This window comes from Aythya ferina (assembly GCF_964211825.1).
Source record: "Aythya ferina genome assembly, chromosome: 3".
Taxonomy (NCBI): Eukaryota; Metazoa; Chordata; class Aves; order Anseriformes; family Anatidae; genus Aythya; species Aythya ferina.
The window spans coordinates 921,571-945,587 of NC_140298.1; the positions used below are offsets into that span (position 1 = coordinate 921,571).

The 24,017-nt window shown below is 37.1% G+C and overlaps 1 protein-coding gene across 2 annotated transcripts in view; it reads left to right on the forward strand.

Annotated features, from left to right (window-relative positions):
* The first annotated feature begins 1,148 nt into the window (after positions 1 to 1,148).
* XRN2 (5'-3' exoribonuclease 2) overlaps positions 1,149 to 24,017 on the forward strand; it is a 51,033-nt gene continuing 28,164 nt past the window's right edge. For both annotated transcript variants that reach the window (XM_084514299.1, XM_084514300.1), the window contains exons 1-20: positions 1,149 to 1,346; positions 5,718 to 5,845; positions 5,928 to 6,039; positions 7,252 to 7,363; positions 8,425 to 8,483; positions 8,563 to 8,652; positions 9,577 to 9,649; positions 9,753 to 9,803; positions 10,118 to 10,275; positions 10,691 to 10,765; positions 10,859 to 10,992; positions 11,169 to 11,226; positions 11,312 to 11,419; positions 12,494 to 12,538; positions 13,719 to 13,850; positions 15,711 to 15,826; positions 19,162 to 19,297; positions 22,802 to 22,909; positions 22,986 to 23,075; positions 23,238 to 23,310. In XM_084514299.1, the coding sequence (XP_084370425.1) occupies positions 1,272 to 1,346; positions 5,718 to 5,845; positions 5,928 to 6,039; positions 7,252 to 7,363; positions 8,425 to 8,483; positions 8,563 to 8,652; positions 9,577 to 9,649; positions 9,753 to 9,803; positions 10,118 to 10,275; positions 10,691 to 10,765; positions 10,859 to 10,992; positions 11,169 to 11,226; positions 11,312 to 11,419; positions 12,494 to 12,538; positions 13,719 to 13,850; positions 15,711 to 15,826; positions 19,162 to 19,297; positions 22,802 to 22,909; positions 22,986 to 23,075; positions 23,238 to 23,310 (1,933 nt within the window). In that variant the 5' untranslated portion in view covers positions 1,149 to 1,271. The remainder of the gene's footprint in view (positions 1,347 to 5,717; positions 5,846 to 5,927; positions 6,040 to 7,251; positions 7,364 to 8,424; positions 8,484 to 8,562; positions 8,653 to 9,576; positions 9,650 to 9,752; positions 9,804 to 10,117; positions 10,276 to 10,690; positions 10,766 to 10,858; positions 10,993 to 11,168; positions 11,227 to 11,311; positions 11,420 to 12,493; positions 12,539 to 13,718; positions 13,851 to 15,710; positions 15,827 to 19,161; positions 19,298 to 22,801; positions 22,910 to 22,985; positions 23,076 to 23,237; positions 23,311 to 24,017) is intronic.

The window sequence follows — 24,017 nt, forward strand, 5'->3', positions numbered from 1 at the left end:
TTTTCTTCCCCCCGTAAAATGTATACTGACTACTTGAGAAAATGGTTGTTGCAGTATTAATTTTTTTCAGAGCTTGTTTATGCAAGTAATTACAAGATAAATTATAAGATAAGATGATTGTGTTTCATTTGCTGCTGTTTTGTGTGTGTGTGTGTTTTTTTTTTTTTTTTAGAGTATTATCAGAAAAACAACTGATGACAACACAAACTGTAAATACAAAGCTTCCTTACTATATACTAAAATTCCAGAAGGAGAAGCAATACACTAGGAAACTTCAATCAGGATTGGTTTTCTAAGGAACAGATAAAGCACAAACTCGAGCTGATACAACAGCTGTAGTGCCAATACAAAGTTACCTGGGTAATTATTCAAGTCACAAATTTTGTAAGAGGAGTGACAACAGCAAATGGCTAAGAAAGGCAAAGAATACAATATTTGGTTAATTTTTCCTCTGGCAAATTAGCAAGGTTCTTCTCCCCTCACCAAATCAGCAGCATTGACTCAATAAGCACTGCTGAGGTTTTGTTATTTTATTAGTGATTCCTGGGTTCCTTTCCCCTATCCTCCCTCGCCTTTGTCACTGCCCTTCTAATCAAGTTGGTGTACAGGGCCAGGACACAGCAGCGCACAAAGTCTGCTGCACATTAATTCTTTTTAGTATCTGAAGCTTTAATTCCATTTCAACACCATCAAGCACCTAACTTAATAGTGTTTACTTGTGTGGGCGCGATGAGGTGAAGGGGTTTCTTCATGCAGTAGTCTCTGCCCTCCTGCCAGTCTGCTTGGCTGACCTGCACTGAGTTCACCGTGCCAGGTAGTGCTTTCCTCTCTTCCTGCAGGTGAAAAAGACAAACTTATATTCTTAATAAAAAAAAAGCGGAGGGTCTTACTAAACTTGCATGCAGCCCCGCAGCATTGGCTTTGAAGGAGCAGCCCTTCCCTGACCCGTTTTTATCATCCGTCTTCTGCCTGAGCCACCCCGCAGAAAGGCTGAAAGACAGCTTTAGTTATTTTTTTTCATGTACCTTTTATTATTTTTTTCAATTAGTTTTTATTTTTTTTTCCCAATAGTTTTTTTTTTTTTTTACACGGCTTTCTGCCAGCCGAAGCTCAGCCAGTGCCTACCCTGCCCCGCGCCTGCGCATGCCCGCCCCCAAGATGGCGGCCGGCGCTGCCGCCCCCCGCCCCGGAAGCGCCGCCGCCGCCGCCCGGCCCGTTCCGCTCCGCTCCGTTCCTCTCGGCTGGGCTGCGCCTCGGCTCGGCGGGTCGCCATGGGGGTGCCGGCCTTCTTCCGATGGCTCAGCCGCAAGTACCCCTCCATCATCGTCAGCTGCGTGGAGGAGAAGGTGAGCCGGGGCGGGACGAGACGGGACGGGACGGGACGGGGCCTGCCCGCGGGGCAGCGGCCGTGGCGGCCGCGCTGTGTGGTAACCGGCGGGGGCCGCGGGGCCGCCCTGAGCGCCCCCTGAGGGCTGTATAATTTTTAGGTCTTTCTAATTGTTTTTGTTTGTTTGTTTGTTTGTTTGTTTGTTTTTGTGAGGCTTTTTTCTCACTTACTGGTCTTTCTGCAGCCTCCTGTCTGTGCTTTTCTCTGTTTTTTTTTTTTGTTTTTTCTTTTGAGTACCCATCAACACAAGATGTTGTGACTGCATCCAAGATCAACACAGGTCTGTACTCTTGAGCCTGCTGCTGGGCTCGTGTTGTGGCTTGCACTTTCCCGCTGCATCCTGCCGTGCCCTGGGAGAGATGTGCCTCTTATCTGAGAGTTACCATACCATGAGGGAGATAGAAATGTGCAGGAAAAACGTGATAAACTATGTATTGATACCGTTTTTTGACTTCGTACATTATCTGTTTGTCTTAAGCAAGGTTTCAGTGTATCTGAGTGGCAGGCCATTAAATCGTAGTTACTGTTCAGCTCTTGTTGTAGTCATGGTGTTCTTGCTTTTCAGGTTCAGGCAGGGAAACATCTGCATTGATGAAATGCTGCAGCTCTTTCACAGTTAAAACTGTGAGTTACTCTTTATCACCAATGCGGCTTATTAGCTTGCCTTAGCAGAATGTGTGAAGGTGGTTTTACCTGCAGCTGGAAGAAATTAATTTGTGACTGGTGCACAAGTGAGGTTTGAGGAACTGCTATAAAAAAGGTGGTTTGTTTGCTGACGGGTATTGCTTAAGAGATGCTTGTATGAATGCTTTCTCTGGAATAGGCTGTTGGCATCCAACAGTGATGGCTGTGGCCACTTTGGCCAAGTCTGGTTTTCTGTGCCATCTCAGATGTCATCCATTCTGAGGATCCAGGCTCAAGGAGACAGTGCTGCGTGCTTGCACGTGCTGGGGAAAGTAGGTGGCAAGTGTGTAATGTGGAGTCGGACCTTTATTTAATCAGAATTGCTGTGATGGCCAGGTAAAGCGAAGGTGTGTGCAGAGGTGTTTGGAGTATGTTTTTGTGCGTCTTTTTACTTCTAATAATCCAAATTATAACAGCAAACATTCTTTATTAAAAGAAAAGGGAAAAATATGGCAAGTCTTTTGAGTCAAATAGATAGATGATAGTGGAAGCTTCAGACAATGATGTCTCTATCTGTGTTGCTTTGTTCCAACTTAAGAGCATGTTGCATTTACAGCTAGGAGGGCTCGTGAATACCTCACATTTATGAGACCATGTATGAATATAAAAAGTTGTAATAAATTTGAGAGTTGACTAGGACCGCAGGGAGAAGCTGTAGTTTGTCTTACTATAGAGGAATTTAAATTTCTCACACAATATAATCGTTCCTATGTGTGTTTTAGGATGGCTTTGAAATCCTTCTAATCATAAATTTTGTACCTCCTGGTAGCTTCTCTCTGAAATATTAAACAGTTGATCCTCATTCTCTTACCTAGCTAGATCATTCATTTTTCTTAAATCTGATTAATCTTTCTTAAGCTGAGCAGGAAGAATAAGAGGAAGATCTTGAAGATAATATAAAATCTAGGAGATCCTTAATCAAATTCCTTCAAGCTGCATCTAAAGTATCATATTTGAAGATCTATTTTCAGTCATTTCAAAAGCAGCTGTAGATTAAAAGTGAACAGTTAAGTTATATCACTCCCAGATACTTAAGTCTGTTGCATTAAAAAGCTGATCGGTTTTGAGCGTGTAGTGGCAAAGTTGCTGACATAACAGTATGCAGATGAAAACTGAATGGTTTTCGAAGCCATCTGAAAGAGATCAGACTTATTTTGCTTTACCTTTAAGACTGAAAATAGGACCTGTGGAGAGGGCAATTTTATTTTCCATATCATATAGTTGTAAGCCTTTGATATCTTCTGAGTCACAGTTAGCTTTGGCAAGAGGTTTGATGAAAGATCAAGTAGAACACAAGACAAGCTGCTTGTCCTGTTATCTGATATAAGTGAGAATGAATACTCTTCTTTTAGAACTGTAGGTCTGGGTTGCCCAGAGTGACTTTATAAAAGCCATAAGCTGCGGTATGGTGTTTCCACTTGACAAGTAGTTTCTGCTCAAGCCAAGGGTGTTTTTGTGTTTTAAGAAGTTCAGTAACATGCTAACATGCTTTTTTTGAATTCTGAAGGATCCAAACGGTGGTCAAGATTTCATCTGTAGGAATTTGACTAATTTGAATGAATGATAGAAGAAAGATGTGAATTAGCATGAACTTTGTATGTCTTAAACATGAAATAGAGGTACTTAGTGTTATTTAAAATCAGCAAAATTGCACTGGAAATGTTGCATACTTCTTCAACTGTGAAAACTGTAAATGCTGAATAAAGACTTTGGAGGTTTAACTTTTGCCTTTTATGACTGGAATAAGTTCACCTAGTTCTGCTCCTACTCTAGGCAGGAAGACTGTAAGGAAACTGGTGCTATGGCCTGCAGGTTTTAGCTTCTGAATGCAGTGGTTGGAGCTCCCTCCTAGAGATGTGGGGAGCTCAGTACTGTTAGAAGAGCAGCAAGTCTGCGGGTGGGGGTTAAGAGGAAGCACTTGATGCTTGCACATTAGCTGTCGATGGGTTTCACCTCAATAGGAGAACCAGTTTTCCTTGTGGCCTCATGTAGTTCTCTGATAGTTGCCTTAACATAAAAATAGACACTATGAAATGCGAACTGTTCTAGAGTACTCTGCATTCCAACTTTGTCATACTTTATAACCTTTTCCAGCCATGACTTCTTTAAAAATGCATTTGACTTTATCTTGGTCACTCACCTCTCTTCGCTCCCTGATGTTACTGGTGTTCAGTCTGGTGATTTATACCTTCTGCTGTAGTACTGTGAAAAGGACAATGCAGAATTGCTCATAATTGCTGTGCGTGTTGCTAACTACTTATTGACAAACAAAACCAAACACACAAAGAAGTGTGGCGAGGAATCAGAATAGAATGTGATTGCTAATCCACCGTGAACAGAGGAGATGGATCTCACCCGTGTTTCCAAGCTTATTTTTTTGACTTCTTGGGAGAAGGGGATGAGTGCTCACGTAGGTATTATAGGTGCCAGTGCTGATCTCTGCCCAGGGCTGGTTACAGAGACTGTTCTCTTTGCCAAGACAGTTGCTTTTTGTTGGCGTGCCGGCATGAATAAAATAAACTGGTATTATGTTGACCCCGCCTCTCCTTGAGTAGTGGGATCATTTATTACTTCCTGGGTGTTCAGCTGAGATTAATTTTCTCTGTATTCGTGGATTTACCACACTTAGTTTCTTGCAAGCATTCAAGATCACTGAACAATTCCCAGAATATAGATGGCTGTAGGTGTTACTGTTTAACACTGAATTTGATGTTTGGCATGTAGCAGCCTCGTAGTACAAAATGCACTAACATAAAGAAAGAGAAGCATTAGAGCTGAAAGTTGACCCACTTTCAGAAGTGGGAAGTAAGGACGGGGATTTATTTAGCATTTCAAATATATCCATGGACAAACTCAGAGTCAAGAATTCAGAGGTTTGAGCACTTCAGTGCATTTGATAGCCAACAGGAAAAGTAATATGTATATATCCCAAATGGTGACTTTTGTCTGCTGGGATCTCCTTTCTATGTATAGCAGACTCCGGGGGAAAAGAAAATGTTCTTTTCTTTTGCTCATCAGGATGTACTGATACACTGTTACTTGCATAAGCTTGTCATGTCATCTGCTTCACTCCAATATGCGGTCACTGTTTTGGCTGCCTCCCCCTCCCCAGTTGTGTCTGTGAATTAAATGTTGGATTGCAGTGAGGAAAGACAATGGTACGAGTTTGTTTACGTGTGTCCATCTGGAAAATTGAGTGTTAAAAGTAAGAAGATTTTTAACGTTTGTTGTCACATTAACTTTAGAGCATTATATTAGAAACTTTGAAATCCCTTTACTACATTTTGAGGGAGTCTGTATGGTTCTGGTGATAAAAAGAATTATTTTCCTGGAAAATGCAAGGTGTGGAAACTTCTTGAAACAATATTTATAATACATGCTAATCAACAGGTATGAGCCAGCTCTGCTGTAGTTCATCATAATGCCTTCAGGTCATGCTAATTTATAAAGGTCTTAAAACAAAATCGCTTTAATACTATAAGTGTGATACTCCAGGTAATTATCTTGTGGGTAGTTTGTTGCTGTCTTTTTCTACTGTTCCTGAAGTAATCAGCTCCTGTGTGTCCGTACATTAGTGTTTCAGTTGGTTATTTTTTGCAACTTCCATAATTGAGTACTAAAATAATTGTTTCATCTGCTTTCACAGGCAAAAGAATGCAATGGTGTCAAGGCTTCAATCGATACAAGCAAGCCTAACCCTAATGAGGTTGAGTTTGATAATCTATATTTGGACATGAATGGTATAATTCACCCTTGTACACATCCAGAAGACAAGTAAGGCAGTTTTTTGTATCTATCTTTAAATAGGAATTATTCATAGCATTTCACGTGTTAAATGAAATAATCTATGTTTTAGGCCAGCACCTAAAAATGAAGATGAAATGATGGTTGCGATTTTTGAGTATATTGACAGGATTTTCAACATTGTACGACCAAGACGACTTCTATACATGGCTATAGATGGAGTAGTAAGTATTGATATATGTATATAGTTCCTGGTAATAGCTGTTGTCAGCATTAGGATCGATGACATCTGCTATTATAAGATCCTTTATGAAATAGTTTCCTAAAATGAAAAACTGTAAGTAAAACGTGCTGTTAATTAGATTTAGGTGAGGGTATTTAAAACCATTTGTGAGTTTTGTTGTCTGTGGGTTTACCTAGGCTAACTGATGTAGTCTATTGCAATTAGAACTTTGCTTCTACAACGCAGGAAAATTCCATAAGACGGTAACATTGCAACTATTTCTTATCTTCCTCTATTCTATGGCTTTAGTAATGATTTATGCAACAGTCTTGTTGCATAAAGATGAAAGGGAAAGACCAGAAAACCATTTAAACACATGCACTTGAAACAGGCAGTGACTTAATCATGCTATGGAGTGTTTCACAGGCTAGCTTTACCAGGACATTTAAGACTATCTTTTTCCATACCTTTTCCCTATCCCACCTGGCATATCAGTTGGTCTGATGAAAGATGCCACCTTTTTGTAAAACCTTCACTTTACTGAATTTATCTCTATCCAGACTGTGTTGTCTCAGTGAAAGACACCAAAATACCCTAGCAGACTTCTGGTAGGTCTGCTAAGTTTTGGCTGTTTGTCTAGGCTTTGCAGTTTCTTCAAGGTAAGATGAGCATTATTAAATAGAAAGATTTTTACTTGCATTCAAGTGCAGGAATTAGTGAGATATTTGTCTCTATAAAAGTGATCCAAGCTAAATGTTGGTGTATCCTTTTAAAAACCCCAACATACCTGCATTAAGTAATAACTAAGTACCGTCTGCTGTAGTCTTTTTATTTGCAAAAGAGTCACGAATACAATTTTACGAAATTGTTTTTGGAAAAAGGGTTATTTAATAAATAATTATTTTCAGATACGTGGCCCTGCAAGGTTAATTTGTTCTGTGAAGGAATCTTTGAATTCTTGAGCACTGTGCATTTCTGAGATGGTGGTAAGAGATGTGCATACTGCTGGGTTTCCTCACTTAGAAGCTGAAGAAATGTATTTTAAAAAAATTGTCCAGACCCCTGTCCTGCCATATGAGTGTTAGTAGTGGTGACAGGGGAGTGAGAGAACAGAATCCCAGTTTCAAAAGACTTGTCTTAAAAACCAGAAACAACCAGAAGATAGAAAATACTTGGCTAGATGCAATAACTGACGCATTGTGGTACCTGTTAGGCTCCTCGTGCAAAAATGAACCAACAGCGGTCAAGAAGATTCAGAGCATCAAAGGAGGGCATGGAAGCTGCTGAAGAGAAGCAAAAAATAAGACAAGAAATTCTGGCAAAAGGTAAAGCTGTGACCACATCTGGTGTTTTTTGTGTTTTTTGGTTTTGAGTGCCTCAGTAAAGGGTTGTCTTGCTCCCTGGATATTTATCTGTGCCTTACTAGAAGAAGAAGGGTATAGTAAACCTATGGAAGGATGGATCTGTTCTTTTCCAAAGTTAAGATCCAAGATAAGAGTGACATCTTGTTTTACTGTCCCCCTGCCTGAAATAGATTTGTGTTGAGTGTTTTTATTTTTTTTATGGAAAAAAAAGAATGAACAGAAGAACAGGGATAAATGTAGTAGTGGGACACTAAACAAAACTCTTAATAGAAGGAAATCCATATCGTAGGGCTTAACAAAAAGAGTCACAGCTTAAAAGTAGGGATCGTGAAAATAGTACGGCACAGGAATAATGAATGAACGGCAAGCAAGTGTAGTTACTTGTCAGAGTGGAAACTGAACTCAACAAGGGAACAAAGCACAACTTAAGAGTGACAGTAGCATGACTTGAATGAAAGCAGTGTGTGTAACTGAAACATGCTGGTTGGTTTGGAGAAATTAATTCAGGTGACTGTGTAGGAGGAATGAATATTCCAAGTGAGAGGGCCATTGTGTAACCTAAGTTAGAAATAAAAAAGGGAGGACAAAGACTTTTAACGCTTTTTCCTGTAGCATTTCTAGACTATGAAGGCCCTTTATGAAGCTCAGAGATTAAAGAAGTTGGTGTAACCTTGTTTGGGACCCCAAGTGAATAGATAGTGGAAACATAGGGGAGAACAAGTAAGAAAATTTCCTAATGTTTTATCTCGTTTAGCAAGTTCAGTTTTTTTGAGACTTCTTTCATGATTTTCGCTAGAATAGGTAGTGAAATCGCTTCTCTGAAGCAACAAGCAACATTTATACATGTAGGAGTATCATATTTTAAGATGAAGATAATGTAATGGTAAGAGCTGTTTTGAAACAAAGTAATTTTTCACTAAGTGTTAATTGTTATCAGGGAAGCGTTCAGGGTTTTTACAGAAGTAAACCAATATCGAACACTCAAAACATTTTGGCATGATAAAATGTCTTTATTGCTCTAGGTGGCATTCTTCCTCCAGAAGAAGTGAAAGAAAGATTTGACAGCAACTGTATTACCCCAGTAAGTAATCTTGCACTTTAACCAGCAATTGTCAGTGTCTGGATGATGGCTTAATTTATTTTCTTCCGTCACTTTTTAGGGAACTGAGTTTATGGACAATCTTGCTAAATGTCTCCGCTATTACATTGCTGACCGTTTGAACAGTGACCCAGGGTGGAAAAATTTAACAGTAAGTTTCACAATTTCATACTTAAGGAACATTTAGGTGATCTATCAGGCTATGTTGGGATATGATTGAAGAATATAAATTTAACAGATTTATCTCATCTTCTGGCACCATTGTTATTAATAATGGGCAAACTTGCACATTTTTCTGGACTTCAGGTATTAGGGTGAAACGCATAATACAATCTAAAAGCACCATTTGTTTTGATTTCATTTAAGAGCAATGAAAAGATTTGATATGGGGAGCTACAATTTGATGTAATGGGAGACAGTGTTTTAGGAATACTTTGTCATCTTGGGGACAAGTGTCAAGATCCACCGTATATGTGTTCTTTTCACTATTTTTAACTTGTTTGTTACCTCGGACTACATTTTCCCTATTATTCTAACGATGGGCAACAGCAGACGATCAACTTTTATGCTTTCTGGACTTTGAGATTCTCCCCTCTAGTTCCTCAACAACTCCACCCACATCGAGTTCTGTTTCTGACAACAGCCCTGTTTTTGCTGATTTGTACAAGAGGACAGAATAGTTAAATGCAGATGCAGTGGTCTCTTATTTTCTATAAGTTGACTGTAAAAGTGTTGTAATTAGAGAGCAGTTGACTTAATTCTTTCCATCAGACATGAGGTTTTAAAACCCTAATGTCTATTTCAATTGCCTTAATAATATATCAAGAAGCTAATGATGTGATAATTTCAGTGGTATTTGAATCAACTTGTCAGCTTCATCCTAGAATTAGTAGAGGAAATGAAGGTCTATTCATTCAAACTCTTAAATAACTTATTTTTATATCATAATATTCTAGTTGACACTACAAATTAAGATTTCAGATATTTGTAAATCGGATTCAGTATAAAAACTAATTTTTATTTTTTTTAACTGTGACAGCATAAATTGTTTACCTAATCTGTAAATCTTTCACAGGTAATTTTGTCTGATGCTAGTGCTCCTGGTGAAGGAGAACATAAAATCATGGATTATATTAGAAGACAAAGAGGTAAACTTGAAATAAATGTGATAGTTTTGTTTTAAACTAAGGTATTGTTAATAATTTGTCTTACATGACTTTGGTTCGCTAAATGTAATTTTCTTTTGTATAGCTCAACCAAACCATGACCCGAATACTCATCATTGTCTGTGTGGGGCTGATGGTGAGTTCATGGCTAGCAATGTCTTATCATCAAGGGACAACATAAGGCAGCTTAACGAGTTGGGCTGTAGTGTCTAGGCTTTCATTTGTATTTGTGTACCTAAGCTAATTAATCTGTTAATTTTTCAAAAACTGTGTAATACTTGGGGAAAGATCTAGCCCTGTCCATGAGACTGAAGGGCCAACTTTCACTTAGTTGTATTTGTGTTCACGCTTGCTTAAATTAGAATGTATTTGACTTAAGGCTTTTTCTTTTTCGAAAGAGCTAAACTGTTGATCCTTCATTGTATTTTACTCTTCTCTTTTGATTGGTAGCTGATCTAATTATGCTCGGTTTAGCTACACATGAACCAAATTTCACCATAATTAGGGAAGAGTTCAAACCAAATAAACCCAAGCCATGTGCTCTTTGTAACCAGATGGGTCACGAGGTTAAGGATTGTCAAGGTTTGCCTAGAGAAAAACAAGGCAAGGTAAGAGTTTTGATATTTCTAGAAATTCTTCTAATTTGTAACCAAATTTATGCATTGAGATCCTCAAGTTATTCTTGCTGTCAGTTTTGCAATTTGTCAATACAAATTATGTTGCTGGAATTACCTGGATTTCCTTCTATATTAATAAATAAAGATTGTAGTTCTGTAGCCTATAAATACTATGTGGAACTTAACTTCCTCACTTGTATTGGTTTGCTTTCTTTTTCCTACTCGTGAGAGAAAGCAATCAGTCACTTAACAGATACATAAAGTATCAAGATACATTCTTGCATAAGAACTTGAGAACCTGTGCTTATCTCTCTCTTTAAGTTCCTTTCAGAGTAAACTGTAAAATTGAGCTGGTTAAACGTTAAAGTGAGCTTGGATGTAATGCAACTTTTGCCTTTTACTGTAGCATGATCAGTTTGCAGACAGTCTTCCTACTTCTGAACAAGAATTTATCTTCATCCGATTATGTGTTTTGCGAGAGGTATGTTGATGCAGTTACAACATCTGTTTTGTATAAATAATGTTTTTAAACTCTATGCACAAAACTTTCTGATGTCTTTTGTGCATGTTGCAGTATTTAGAAAGAGAACTCACTATGGCCAGCTTACCTTTCACCTTTGATTTTGAAAGAAGTGTTGACGACTGGGTCTTCATGTGCTTTTTTGTTGGAAATGACTTTCTTCCTCATCTGCCATCTTTAGAGATCAGGTATACACAAATGTGTTTCACTTTTCTGTATATATAGTACAAGTATATATACCATATACGTATATGTATATATACGTATATGGTATATATACATGGTATACATATGTATACCATATATAGTATAGGTACTGTGGTTTTAAATGTCAAGTCTCATGCTTTTGTTTGTTTGTTTTTAGGGAGGGAGCAATTGATCGCTTGGTTAACATATATAAAAATGTGGTGCACAAAACTGGGGTAATTTTTTTCTCTTTTTTAAATATCTGGGTGCTTACCACAAAAATTGTTTAGATTTTTAATCATTTTATTTTGTATTTTACAGGGCTACCTCACAGAAAGTGGTTTTGTCAACCTGCAGCGAGTCCAGATGATCATGTTAGCTGTTGGAGAAGTTGAAGATAGTATATTCAAAAAGAGAAAAGATGATGATGTAATTTTCTTGTTACATTATAAGAGTTTCTTTTTGTTTTGTTTTTTTTTTTTTCATGACTTCTGTTAGGCTGCGACATTTCTCTAATAGAGTATGAAAAAAACCCTGTTATCTCTAGTGACTTCGTCTGTATTTGAAAATGAGTTGAGTGCTTCCAGTTGATTTACTTTTTCCTGGACTGCAGGACCTGTTTTTCTGGTTGCTATCCCAAGTAACAGCAAACTAAAAACTGTATGTGAGTTCTGTTACTGCCTTGGACTTCTTGAATAGCTGCTGTGAACACTAAACAAGGAATTATTCTGTACTTTGCTGCAACCTGTGGAAGAGCAAGCAACAGGCAGGGGTGGAGTACTAAATAATAGTTCAAAGTGCATTCTTGCCTTGCAGCACCTCCTGCCATTTTAAATGTGTTCAGAAATTATTTGTGTTTTGGTCTGCCTCTGCAAACTTTCTGTGCCATTTTTGGCACATGTATTTTGATTGCAGTGTATTCGTTAAGCACAGGATAAAGAAAATTGTCTTTACTATCCAGTCAAAAAATGGTCTGCCAGTGCTGGCAAAATGTTTTATTTATAATCGCCCCAGTCTATGCTACTCTTGAAATAAAAATGCTGATTTGTTGTTCAAGTTCTCAGTATCTTTGGTTCAAGATCTTTCCTTGTGCCTCATCTTTTCCCCTTTCTAGAACTTTCTCGTTTGTTTATTGTTTTTTTTTTTTTTTTGGCAACTGTTCAAGTCCAGACAAGGAGCTTATGTATGTGTTACCACTTAGAGTCCTTTGATACCTTCATGTCACCTTGAACTTAGTCTAGTACCTAAGCATAGTAGGTGATAGAAATCAATCAAAATTATGGGGCTCTGAATAAGCACCTACTCTTCACCTTTTTCTGTAGGTTTTCAGTGTAAGGTAGAAGTTTCTAGCCCACTTCCATTGGATTTACAGATAAAAGAACTGATCTTTATCTTATTCAGAACATTACTCTAAACGTTATGGTCTTCTTGTTGCTAAAGGATTATAGTATCTTTCCAAGAAATCTGTATGTTTGACTTTATTTCTCTTTATTCTTTACATAGGATAACTTCAAAAGACGGCAAAAAGAAAAAAAAAAAAGAATGAAGGTAAATTGATTTCTTTCACAGTGCAGAAACTTAGGAAGAATTAAAATATGTACTGTAGAATATGTTGAAGCTGCAATTGTAATCGTGATATTTTCTGGACTGTGTAAACTAATTTTTAGTGTTTTGTTTTTTTTGGTGGCTTTTTGCAAACTGGGGCTTTGAAGGAATTGTGTATTACAGGTTTCTTAAGGGGAAGGAAGGAGAGAGCTGAATATGTTGGCTGATACCTGTATGTTTTGTCCTTCAAGTGTACACAGTTATGCACTTTCATGATGACTTAATGGTTTAACATGAACACTGTACAAGAATTGCTTTTCCATGTTTTGATAGCAGTCTTCTCAGCAACCCTATTGTTTAGGCAGATAGAGTATAACATAAGAGTTTAGATTTAAATATGTATACCCGTTTGTGTTAAATTGGTTTGTTTGGTTAAAGACACATTTCTAACAGAAAAAAAAAAAAGCTTACCCCAGACTTATAGTTACCCATTCTGCCTGCAAGTAAGTCAGTGTTGCCAAATATCTCATAAATGTAATAGAGAAGCATTAACTGTTGTTGGAACATTTGCCCTTTCTGATCCATGTAAGCTGAATTCTTTAAAATTGTGATTGGAAAGATACTGAGTTTTCTTTTATTCGTGAAGTGTTCTGATAGTTTTAAAATGGGTTATGGTATGTTTGGTTCAACATAGGTTTTCTCTTGGTTAGGATATTCATGTAAGTGCAGCTTCCAAAATTTTCAAGGTGCATGATATACCTACGTGTACTCAGAGTACTATAAGTATTCTGTATTTATTTTTTAAATTAGGTATTTTCATATTATCCCTGTTAGAATGAGAGAGGTTATGCACTTTGCATACAAAGAGTACAATGTTCCTAGTAAGCCAGATGGAATCTCACTTCCCGAAAAAACTGCCTTTCAGCCCAACTAGAACATTAGCAACAAAAGTGTTGTTTGTTTGTTGTTTTTCTTTCTGAAAGAGATTAATAAATTACAGGAATGTTAGGGTCTCACGTGTCATCTTATGTCTGGCTAGGATTGTTAAACATAACTAATTTAAACCGAACTGAGAAATGTGCTTGTTTATGTAAAGTACTAATCTGAAAATTCTGAGACATGACCATATTGCTGTGGAGATTACATTTCTTTTTCAGTATTCCAGTATGTACTTATTTTTTAGAGGGATCATCCTGCTTTTATTCCCGGTGGTCAGTTTTCCCCTCAAGCTCTGGGAAATCGATCCAGTCCTCAAGCAATCAGTAACCCTAGACAAGCTGCCTATGAGATGAGAATGCATGACAGACCGAATTCTGTAAGTAGAAGTTTAAAGGTATTTATAAATAAAAAGGAAAATAATTATATCCTGTGTAATTCTGGACAACGTTTTTTCTAACCTGTCAGGTCATCTTGAAAAGCGGACCAAGAAATATGTATTTTTCAGAGAAATGGCTTTTAATACTCAATCATTGTGAGACTACTTAAATAAAATGGTGTTCTTTATTTTAATGTTTGAAATAGTATTGCTCATTAAGTCGTTAAGGGAATGCAGATGTGGGGTGAATGCATCTGAATCAAATATGGTGACTACTCAGCAAACCACTTTGGCATTTGTGGAGTCAAACCTTCTGAGAATATAGTTTTAGAAGCTTCATCAGTAGTTTTGTGCAAGACACAAACTGATTCCCTGAGCTGGAGATGTTCTTTTAATACATATATTTTCTGTTTACTGCTTTTGGAATTTGTGACATCTCTGCACTCTGACCTGTTTGGTTATTAGTTTTCTGTTGGGACTTCCTGCCTCTCAGTACTGTGAAGAAATAGTAAAACAGGCTGAGAATTATTGAGGTATAGCTTGAAGCTGTTCTTTCATATCCAGAATTGCATGCTTGGGAGGACGTATGTGAAACGCACATAAAATGTGTGCATTTTGTTTGTTTCAGCGATTGATGTGTGTATAAAGAACTTGTTTTAATCAGGAAACTGAAAGACCAGTATGTACAAAAAAAGATGCAAGCTGCCATTTACCAGTGTGTGCACAAAATATGGTATCATTCCCCACCATGACTTTTCCCCCAAGCTGTATGTCTCCATTATATTTCAATAAGTTCTCAGAATTTCTAGTATAATTATAATTTTCAGTACCTTTTTTTTAGTAAGAGCTTTAAACAAAAAAATCAGTCTTCAATAATAAACATCTGTCTCCTAGATCACTTTTAAAGAGTACATGTATGTTTGTGTACATATATAGGTAATACCTAATTTCTAATACCTTGGAAAGGTATTAGAAGGCGATGGGTAACTGGAAATAAGTTCAATGCTCTGTTAGCGGTCTCAATTGTTATATTGTTATTAAAGTTAACATTCTTTCTGTTCATAATTTTTCATTGAAATACTGAACGTATTTCTGAGAAAAGGCTCTTTTCATCATGAAGATTTACTTTCTGTCTTTTAAGTCTGAATAAATATAGTTTGCTTTATTTAAAATACAATTTCTGCTGTTCTTCCCTTTTTAATCTTGAAACTTTTGCACATGGGTTAAGCAAATCAGTTCTTTTATGGAATCTATGTACTTGTTGAGGTTTCTTTTAAAATGCCAATTCTTATTTTATTGCAGCTATTTATCTTCACTTTGTAGAACTGAAAATGGCAGACTTTTTTTTAAGACTATCATATTAAAATACATAAATTTGAAAGGAGGTCAAAGGATCAGTTGTGAGAAAACAGTATTTCTGCCAGTTTTGAATTACAACCAGTATTTGTATGGTACTCTGCATATGCATTTTTCACTGTCACTGTAAAATGAAGTTGTAACATGAGCTGTAGGACTAAAGACAACAGTTGTATTACAAAATTGGAATATGTCAGTGGAATGTCTTATCATTTTATAAAATGTTTGTTTCATCATGTTTTTTTTTTCTTTCTAAAATACAATGAACTTTTTGGCTGTATGAATCAGCACCTGCCTTCTAATAGAAAGATGTGTTCTTTTCTTTTGCTGCTTGGCTTCATAGCTTAAGGATTGTGTTGCCTTGATTTTTTGAGGAACTAAAATGATGAGTGTGATTTGTCTTTATCAAATAGCTGTTAATTTTAACTTGAATTTAAAATGTCTAATAAATCCTTCCCCTCCCCCCCCCCCCCCCCCACTTATTTGTCATAATTATGACCCTAGACAACTTCATCTCCAAATACCAGTCTCAATTCTGATGGCTCCCCATCCCCGGCAGGAGGAATTAAGCGAAAAGCTGAAGATAGTGACAGTGAACCTGAGCCAGAGGATAATATCAGGTGAAGCCATTTTTTGTAGCACTTTGTTAGCAAATTGCTGAAATAGATGCAGTCTAATTAATGCCATTTAGCTTAGAGCAGCAGTGCCTTCAGATGCTTTTCTATGATCTTTTTATCCACCGGTAATTAATGTGGAGGGTTAGAATATTCAGTGAATTCCAGTGAGATGTGTAAGCTATAGCTGTTAAATCTAAGTATCTAGATTAGTATGCGCGCAGGTTTTCATCCTGCAAGCCACTACTCCCTTTGAGACCATGCGCTAGATTGGCTAGACATCCACTGTTCAGCTTTGATTATGTGAGCTGAATGCCTCTGTTTTCAGGTTGAATTTTTGAACTGTTTAACCCACAAAATTCAGTTGCACTTTCATGTGCAGCATTATTTATTTTGGCTATCACAATAGGTATTCCTCCATCTTTGATTAGTAGCAAGTTCATTTTTGGCTGCAATAAATTTTAAAATATTGTTCCCTAGATGATTAAAGGATAGGAATTTTAATAGAATTAACTGACAGTGAATTACCAGTGAGTGTAAATTTATCAAAGGTTTAAATCAGGCTATTACCCTTTAAGTCAAGGGTGAACACCTTGTAATCTTTGTTGAAGTTGCTGTCCTGATAAATGCAACCGGTGGATATTGTATTCTGTTGAGCCAGGGGACATATTTAGTCATGAGGAAACAAAAAGGGTTACTTCATTGTGAAGTACTGATCACTAGTGTACTGTAGTGTTGTCATGACATTTGTTGCATCTAGCCAATTTGATCTTCCAATAAGATAATCTGGCTGTCATTCCTATTTTACTTATTATATATGCAGATCTGAATGAATGGGTTTTGTCATTGTGTTTTCTATATTGATCAAGCAAAATTTATGTCTAATATCAGAATAAATGTTAGTGTCATGTTTTGCATTTGAATTCTAGCAGAGATGCTAAAAGAAGCTTTAACAGTGTTTTATTTGTTCATTTTAAAGCAACTAGCATGAGTGAATTGTGGGGATTTATAAGTAGTAAATTTTTTCACAAAGGTGGTACTGACAAGCCAGTGGATATACTACATTTATCTGCAATTTTTTAGTTCTGCTATAGCTCAGAATATTTATTTAGATCCTTTTCTGATTGAAAAATACTTATTTGATTTTCATTGTATTGGGAAATGTTAAACAAATGAATTTTCTTAGACTTTTAAAAGTGTGATTTGTATCAAGTTGTATTTAGATGAGGGTGGAAATAGATTTAAAATAATCATTTTCAGGTTACTAAGTAAAAATGAATGCATAAGTGGACTGGATACAGAAGTTGTTTACAAAAATACCTTTTGTAATTAGAGTGACTTTAAAACTAGCCCAAATAGTTCTAGTCAGCTAGCAAATTTGGGTGTTTGCTGTATTGTCATCTTACGGAAAGGATTTTGAAGCTCTTGTAGGAATCCAGCTGCCAGGGAGCTCATAGAGTCTTCTGCATGGACTGCAGATGTTCCTGACTCTTTCCTTAAAGACTTCAGCACAAGCAGCTCTTGTCCTTGCTTGTCTGGCTATTTGTCTTAAACTCTTGAACATGTCCCTTGTTTTTTCTACCTCCTCATCAGTTTGAGCCATCTTTGAGCTGGCTCAGGTTGAATATAAGTACTATCCCTGTACTGGTCAACCAGCTTGAAATGGAAGCAAGGAAAAGATTCTTTCTGCAAAACAGATATGCATCTTGGGCTGGTGTTTTTTGTTTGTTTGGTTTGTTTTTTAAATAAGTTTAAAGCAACCTTTGTTCACTTTTAAAGGCTTCATATACTATATCTACTGTGCTATGAGACTGTCATGCCTAAGTTTGAGCTGACCTGTCTAAATTACATACGGAATCTGTAGGACACATGTAACCTGACAGGTCAACTCAAAATTAAAGGTGCAATAATGACAAATTTTGAATTGCTGAGAAAAAGATTATACATAAAAATGAAAATCATTATTAGGGCATTATCTGATTTAACCGGTTTGTAACTTGCTTTATTATAGTTCACTTAAATACCGAAATTCACATGCAGGTTGAGATGCGTGTATAAAATGCATGCACCACATGAAAAAAAAAAAAAAAGATAGCTTTGTGAGGAAGGCCAGTTTTTGAAGCATGACATCATGGTTGAAACAAACTTTAAGTAGAGCTTAATCTGTTATTTAAAACTGGCTTTGTAGATAGCAGTTTCTAAACTGAGCCAGAATTTCCCCCAAGATTTCTGTGTCTGTTAAAGCTAACAAATGGATGTTTTATGTCCATGTTAATAGCTTCTTGCCTGTGGCACAGTTGTTCTCAAAATTCACATCATCTCACAAACAATCAGGAACACGGTAGTTGTAGTGAGCTGATAGGTGTCCTAGGAAGAAAAGCTTTGTAGTCTGCAAGCGGTGATGCCTGCTGCTGCCCATGACATGCATTCCCCCTGCTCTTTTTTTTTTTTCTTTCTCCTAGAGGAGCCTCGGGTATATATTATCATTACTTTTCATAGTATACCTTTTCCTTGAAGTGTGGCATTATGTTGTGTTAGAACTGATGAGGGATTCAAATGCTTGTCAGTGATGAGCATGCAGTTGTTTTCCGTGCCCCATCCCTAAGTAGACATAAGGGGGAGCTGTGTGAAGTGTGATAAATAGTGTCTGAGACTGCGTTTCTGACTCCAGTATCCCCCTCTGGCATGAAAGATTGAAAATCCCTCTGTTAAAAGGCACTCATGTAGTGCAAGACAGCAAGCACCGGGTTCCTGAGTTGCAGATAATTCTGCTGGTAGTCATAGCTTGTGTGAAAAGCAATAGAAAAGTTGGTGATTATTATTAATAAAATAATAATTTGGTTACTGGCCCTCTTTCGCTTGGGAAGAGTAGTAAGAATAGAGGTTAGTGTGGCTGCAGGAGATTAAACCACCTTAGATAAGGAAGAAGAAGAGTGTTTTTGTTTCTAATGGAAGAGTTGAAGAGCAAAACTCAAATATGAATTTTGGTAGTAGATTCCTGATAAGGAAGATGAAATTATGGACTAGGAATAATAGACTGAAGAATTTGAAGAATCTTGACAGTAGCACCCTCATTTTGAAAATGTACTCTGCTTCTAACTAGGACTTTGAGGATGTATTTGTCAGGATGATAGCTTCAAAATTTCTGTGGATTTTCCGTATGTTAGCCATTGGATTTTATTATCTTGCTGCTGAGTATCAGTTTTCATGCTTTCATTTAAATCAGTATTAGTATAAAAGTGCGATTAAAGTAGAGAGTTATTTTGCTTTAAACTTTGATTTAGAAATGTAAATTGACATATATTAACATGTATTGACATCTATTTATATTTATTACACAGGTTGTGGGAAACTGGTTGGAAGCAACGCTACTATAAAAACAAATTTGATGTTGATGCATCTGATGAGAAATTTCGTCGTAAAGTTGTACAGTCCTATGTTGAAGGGCTTTGCTGGGTTCTCAGATACTATTATCAGGTACTTAAGAATTTCTTCCCTGGAACTTTAGTTTCCTTTTGTGTCTGCAGCCTTCCTCTTTTCAGGAAATAATAACTTTTCATTGCTTATTTTCACAAAGCAATCATTTTCTGAAGATATAAATGCACTCCCATTCTATTTGACACTTGAAGTTTGAATGCAGTTTTTGTTTCTATCGTACAGTAACAGTATTTCTTAGTTTATTAAGAACTGATGCATGTTTTTTCTTTGCAATACATGGCTGGTAAAATCGCAATGACAACGAGCAAACAAAGGACAATGCCTGTGAAATCCTAGTAAGAATTTTGAAGGAACAGAGTCATGGTCTTCTCCATAGATTGTAATAATGTTCCATGAAGTGCTTTGTGATTGAAGTAATCTGTATCTGATTTAAATCTTTTGATAATTGAGATGTCAGATTGGCAGGAGATTAGTTAGACGTATTGGCGTTTGTTGCACTGATGGTTAATAACTAGTTTCGTGCTCTGCAAACAAAGTAAGTTATATTTTGTGTGTGACCTGGGAATAGAATGTGCCAGCAAATGAAGTTTATCTGTCTCAACATGGTGTGTAGTGTGAATGCAGTGCCATGCAGACAAAAGTGCACGCTTCTCATAGGCAGCTCGTACCTGTCTGACTTAAAGTACAGGCGGGGCAAATATCTCACATGGATGCAAAAAAACATAGTTTTATATAATATGATTTTTTCCTTCCCTTGGAACAAAAAAGGGGGCATTCTTTTCTCTTCCGCTGTATTTATCAGAGTTAGGGCTCTGACTTGCATGTTGTGGTGGATGAAAACAATAGAGCTTAAGGCTTGCAAGTTTGTTGCAGCTGATCTGCAGGAGAGCTGAATTTAGCTGTGCACATCCTTGAGTAGCTCCTCTGGCCACCTGGAGTTAGTGGCCACCTTGACATGCAGAAATTCCCATGATCCTGCACGCAGTTAAGGTCTGCTGAAAGCTTACTGTGTTCCTGTTAATTGTGGCAAGATGTATTCCTAGAACTCTATATGTGCCCGTGTGTCTGAGTTGTGTAAATAGATTAGCTATAGATGTCTGCTGGAAAGCTGTGAGTGCAACCTTCAGTATTGCAATGGTTAAAAAAGAAACAAACAAAAAACTGCAGAAGACAGTGTGAATTATAAAAGAATTTGTGAGTAGATGTTCGTGAGAAAATACTTATGAGATCAAAATATTTACATTCATTTGAGCTTTGTAAAAATTAAGGTTCTTTTATTCAAATGAGTGTGATATACAGTCATTGCTCTGTGTTGAGCATGCCACAGCCTAGTGTAAATATCATGGTGTGTTTTTATAACTGTTCAAACCTTGGTACTTCTGAGAGACTTGTGTTTTTAAATGCCACAATGCTTTAAATACAGGAGCTGATAAACTGACAGATACCCAAACTTAAAACAATACAAGCAAGTCCCTATGCAGTGTTCCCTAGTTTAACACATAAAACCCATGTAGTTAATGAGATGTATGTGGGTGACTCCTTGTTCTCCGGAGTTTGTAGATGGAAGTAACTGATACACACAAGGATAGATTATTATAGCTGCAAAGAAAATAAATCAGTGAGGTTGATAACTTCAAGTTTCATGCAGGACCACAGTGCTCTCAAGAAAATTGAGGAGGAGTGCAAATAAGATCTCAAGGAAAAGTGGCTGTATAGAAGTATTTCTGGTTGAGTGAAGTTCCAAAGGAAAACTTGAACATACACAAATGTTTAAGGCTTTTTACTGCTTTGCTTTGTATTCAGATTACTCTAAAAGAAGGCAAATCTCTCTAGACCTTGTTAAAAAAAAAATAAAATACATTGCTGACTTAAAACAGTGTAGCAATGAAATGCTTGCATGTGCTAGCTATACTTGCTGAACAGAGCTATGTGTAGGCAAGATTCTACAACCTGCTACAGGTGGGCAGTCAGTTGTATCAATATGGAGCAGCAGGCAAATCACTTTTGGCCCCTATGGAAGTTAGATTAGCAAACTGTTGGACTGGGGGAATGTCAAAACAGGTTTGCTTGATTTTTGTTTTTGTTTGCCATGGTACAAATTGCTTCCAGTATCCACTGTTCATTGTCCATAAAACGTCTGAAAGAATGTTATGTGCATTTCTACTCCTATAAAAAGCTAATAACATAGAACATGCACCACTAGTAGAAACATCTGTTTCAGGGGAAAAAGATTAACAAAAAGCACATATCCACCTGGCTTCTGAAACAGACTGAAACCACCTGAGGAATTGTATCTGATATTAAAGTTGCTGTAGGTTTATACCAAAAACATCACTGGAGGAGCCTCATTGACATTTACTTATTCAGAATTGGAAGTCAAAATAGTAGGCATTGTTTCAAGTGCTCCTGCTAAGATAGCTAGCTGAAAAGGTGAAAACTTGACTTAGACCTTGTAGAGCCACATTTCCTCTAAAGTGTGTTGTGTTCCGATGTGTTTGAGTTGATTTTTTTTTTCTTCTTTTTGAGGATTATTTTATGACTTTGAAGTGAATGCACTTTATATTTACCAGTATTCAAGACGAAAGAGTGAGAGGGAAAAGCAAAATATTACCTCAAGTGCTTGTTAGTGTTTTTACTGAATAGAAGAGTATCAGTTTAAAACAATACTTTCCAACCTGCAACTAATGCTGTTCAGATGGAATGCAGTCTACATCGTGTGAATGTCAGGTTTCTCTGGTCCCTCATATTCCCAAGTTAGCAGTGGGATATAGCTTTGAAAAATGGTAGCGCAAGTTCTATGCTGCCAGAAAAGTACCTCTATTCCTGTTGAGACCACTGTAATGGCTTTCTGAGTTGCACAATTCTACTGTTTATATAGTCGTGGAGAACTTGAGAATTCCTCCTCTGCATTTCTATGTTCTGAGATGTGCCAGCAGCTCTACACAACTTGAAAATATGTCCAGTTGCTGTAAGCTCCTTGACTTAACCCCAGGGGCTGGTTAACTGTATGGATAGACTGTGTTTTCCTGCTCTTTGCAAGACACTTGTTTGATTTTATTGGATTTCTTGTGCGTGTGTGTGTGTATGTTTTTTTCTAGAGGGGGAAGAAAAAAGCGTGAAGTACGTTACAGTGTCCTGAAGTTAAGTTTAAGAACCTTCTGTAAGGTGTTTTGTGTTGTTATGGTGCTAGGTCTGTCTCTTTGGCTGTCTCCCTTAGTGACTCAAACCTAGCACATAGCAAGAGTACTTTGGCAGAGAAGTCAATCTGCTGTTCTGTGCTGCTGAGGAAATGCCTGAGGTCTCCATTCACTGTCCAGTGATCTCACTCGCTCTAATCTGGCTATGAAAAGTTAAGCCCCAACCTGAAGTCCAGAGTACCTTTAGAGGCAAGAGCTCTTTCTTTTCTAACAACGGGGATTCCTCTTTCTCCCAGTTGACGCTGGGTTAAATTTTGTCAACTTTAGTTACTGGGCTACATGATATTTTTTTTCCTTTTGCACTTTTGATTTGCCTGATTTTGCTTGTCTTGTTTTGCTGTCCTAGGGTTGTGCCTCCTGGAACTGGTATTACCCTTTTCACTATGCTCCATTTGCTTCTGACTTTGATGGTATTGCAGACATGCCTTCGGATTTTGAGAAGGGCTCAAAGCCGGTAGGGCATTGTTTATTCATTTATGATTTAACAGCTCATTAGGAATGTCCTTCATCAACCTGATTACTTTCAACAGTTCAAGCCTCTTGAACAACTTATGGGAGTATTTCCAGCTGCAAGTGGAAACTTTCTGCCACCAAGTTGGAGGAAGCTCATGACAGATCCGGTAAGAATCCTTAGCGTATTCCTCTCTGTAAGGCATCCTCCTTAGCAAAGGGTCAGCTAACACAAAACTAAGTACAGCTACATAGCGAAGCTTCATAGTATTCTGAGCCAATTTCATAATTGGTTTTAATTATTTTTTTTTGTTTGTTTTTCTCATATACAGGAATCAAGCATAATTGACTTCTACCCTGAAGATTTTGCTATTGACTTGAACGGGAAAAAATATGCTTGGCAAGGTAAAATTTCAAGTTGCTTCTTTTGAACTACAGTACGCTGACCTTAGTCTTAGGAATATATGTTTTAAAAAAAGAAAAAGGAAAAAAAAAAGAATAAAATGGAAAATCATCCTAGTGAGATAATGACACACAAAGTAGCAAAGGTAACTTGTGTTACTTGGTGTGGGGGAGATGTATTTTGCAGCAGGCTTATTTTTAAAAAGAAATTTGTGTGAAGAACAAATTATGGTTGAGTAACTGATTTAGGATTGGCAATGATTAGTAGTAATTTTAGCAGTCGTTCTAGATCTGTTAATTTGTCCTGAACTAGATTAATCATTTTTCTATTTTTATCAGCCTTACTATGTAATTGTCTCTTGTCTCCTTTGCATTTAATTAATGGATTTTATTCTGTTCAATCAGTGGCTCATTAGTACCTTGTGAAAAATGCTGTGGGGAATATAGAAGTATTTGAATACATACAAAGAATGAAAAAAAAGATACTGTATTTAATGTGGTCTCGTCTTTTAGAGAATATTAGTTTTAATGAGCTGCCAAATTTTCTATCTGGTATGTAGCCAATAGCGTAACATCTCCATTAGGTGTATAAATAATGATTTGGGCACAAACTGAAACACACAAAATTCTATCTGAACATATTAAAACACACTTGAGGACTTCAAACACTGGAACATGCTGCTTAGAGAAGTTGTGGAATCTCCATCCTT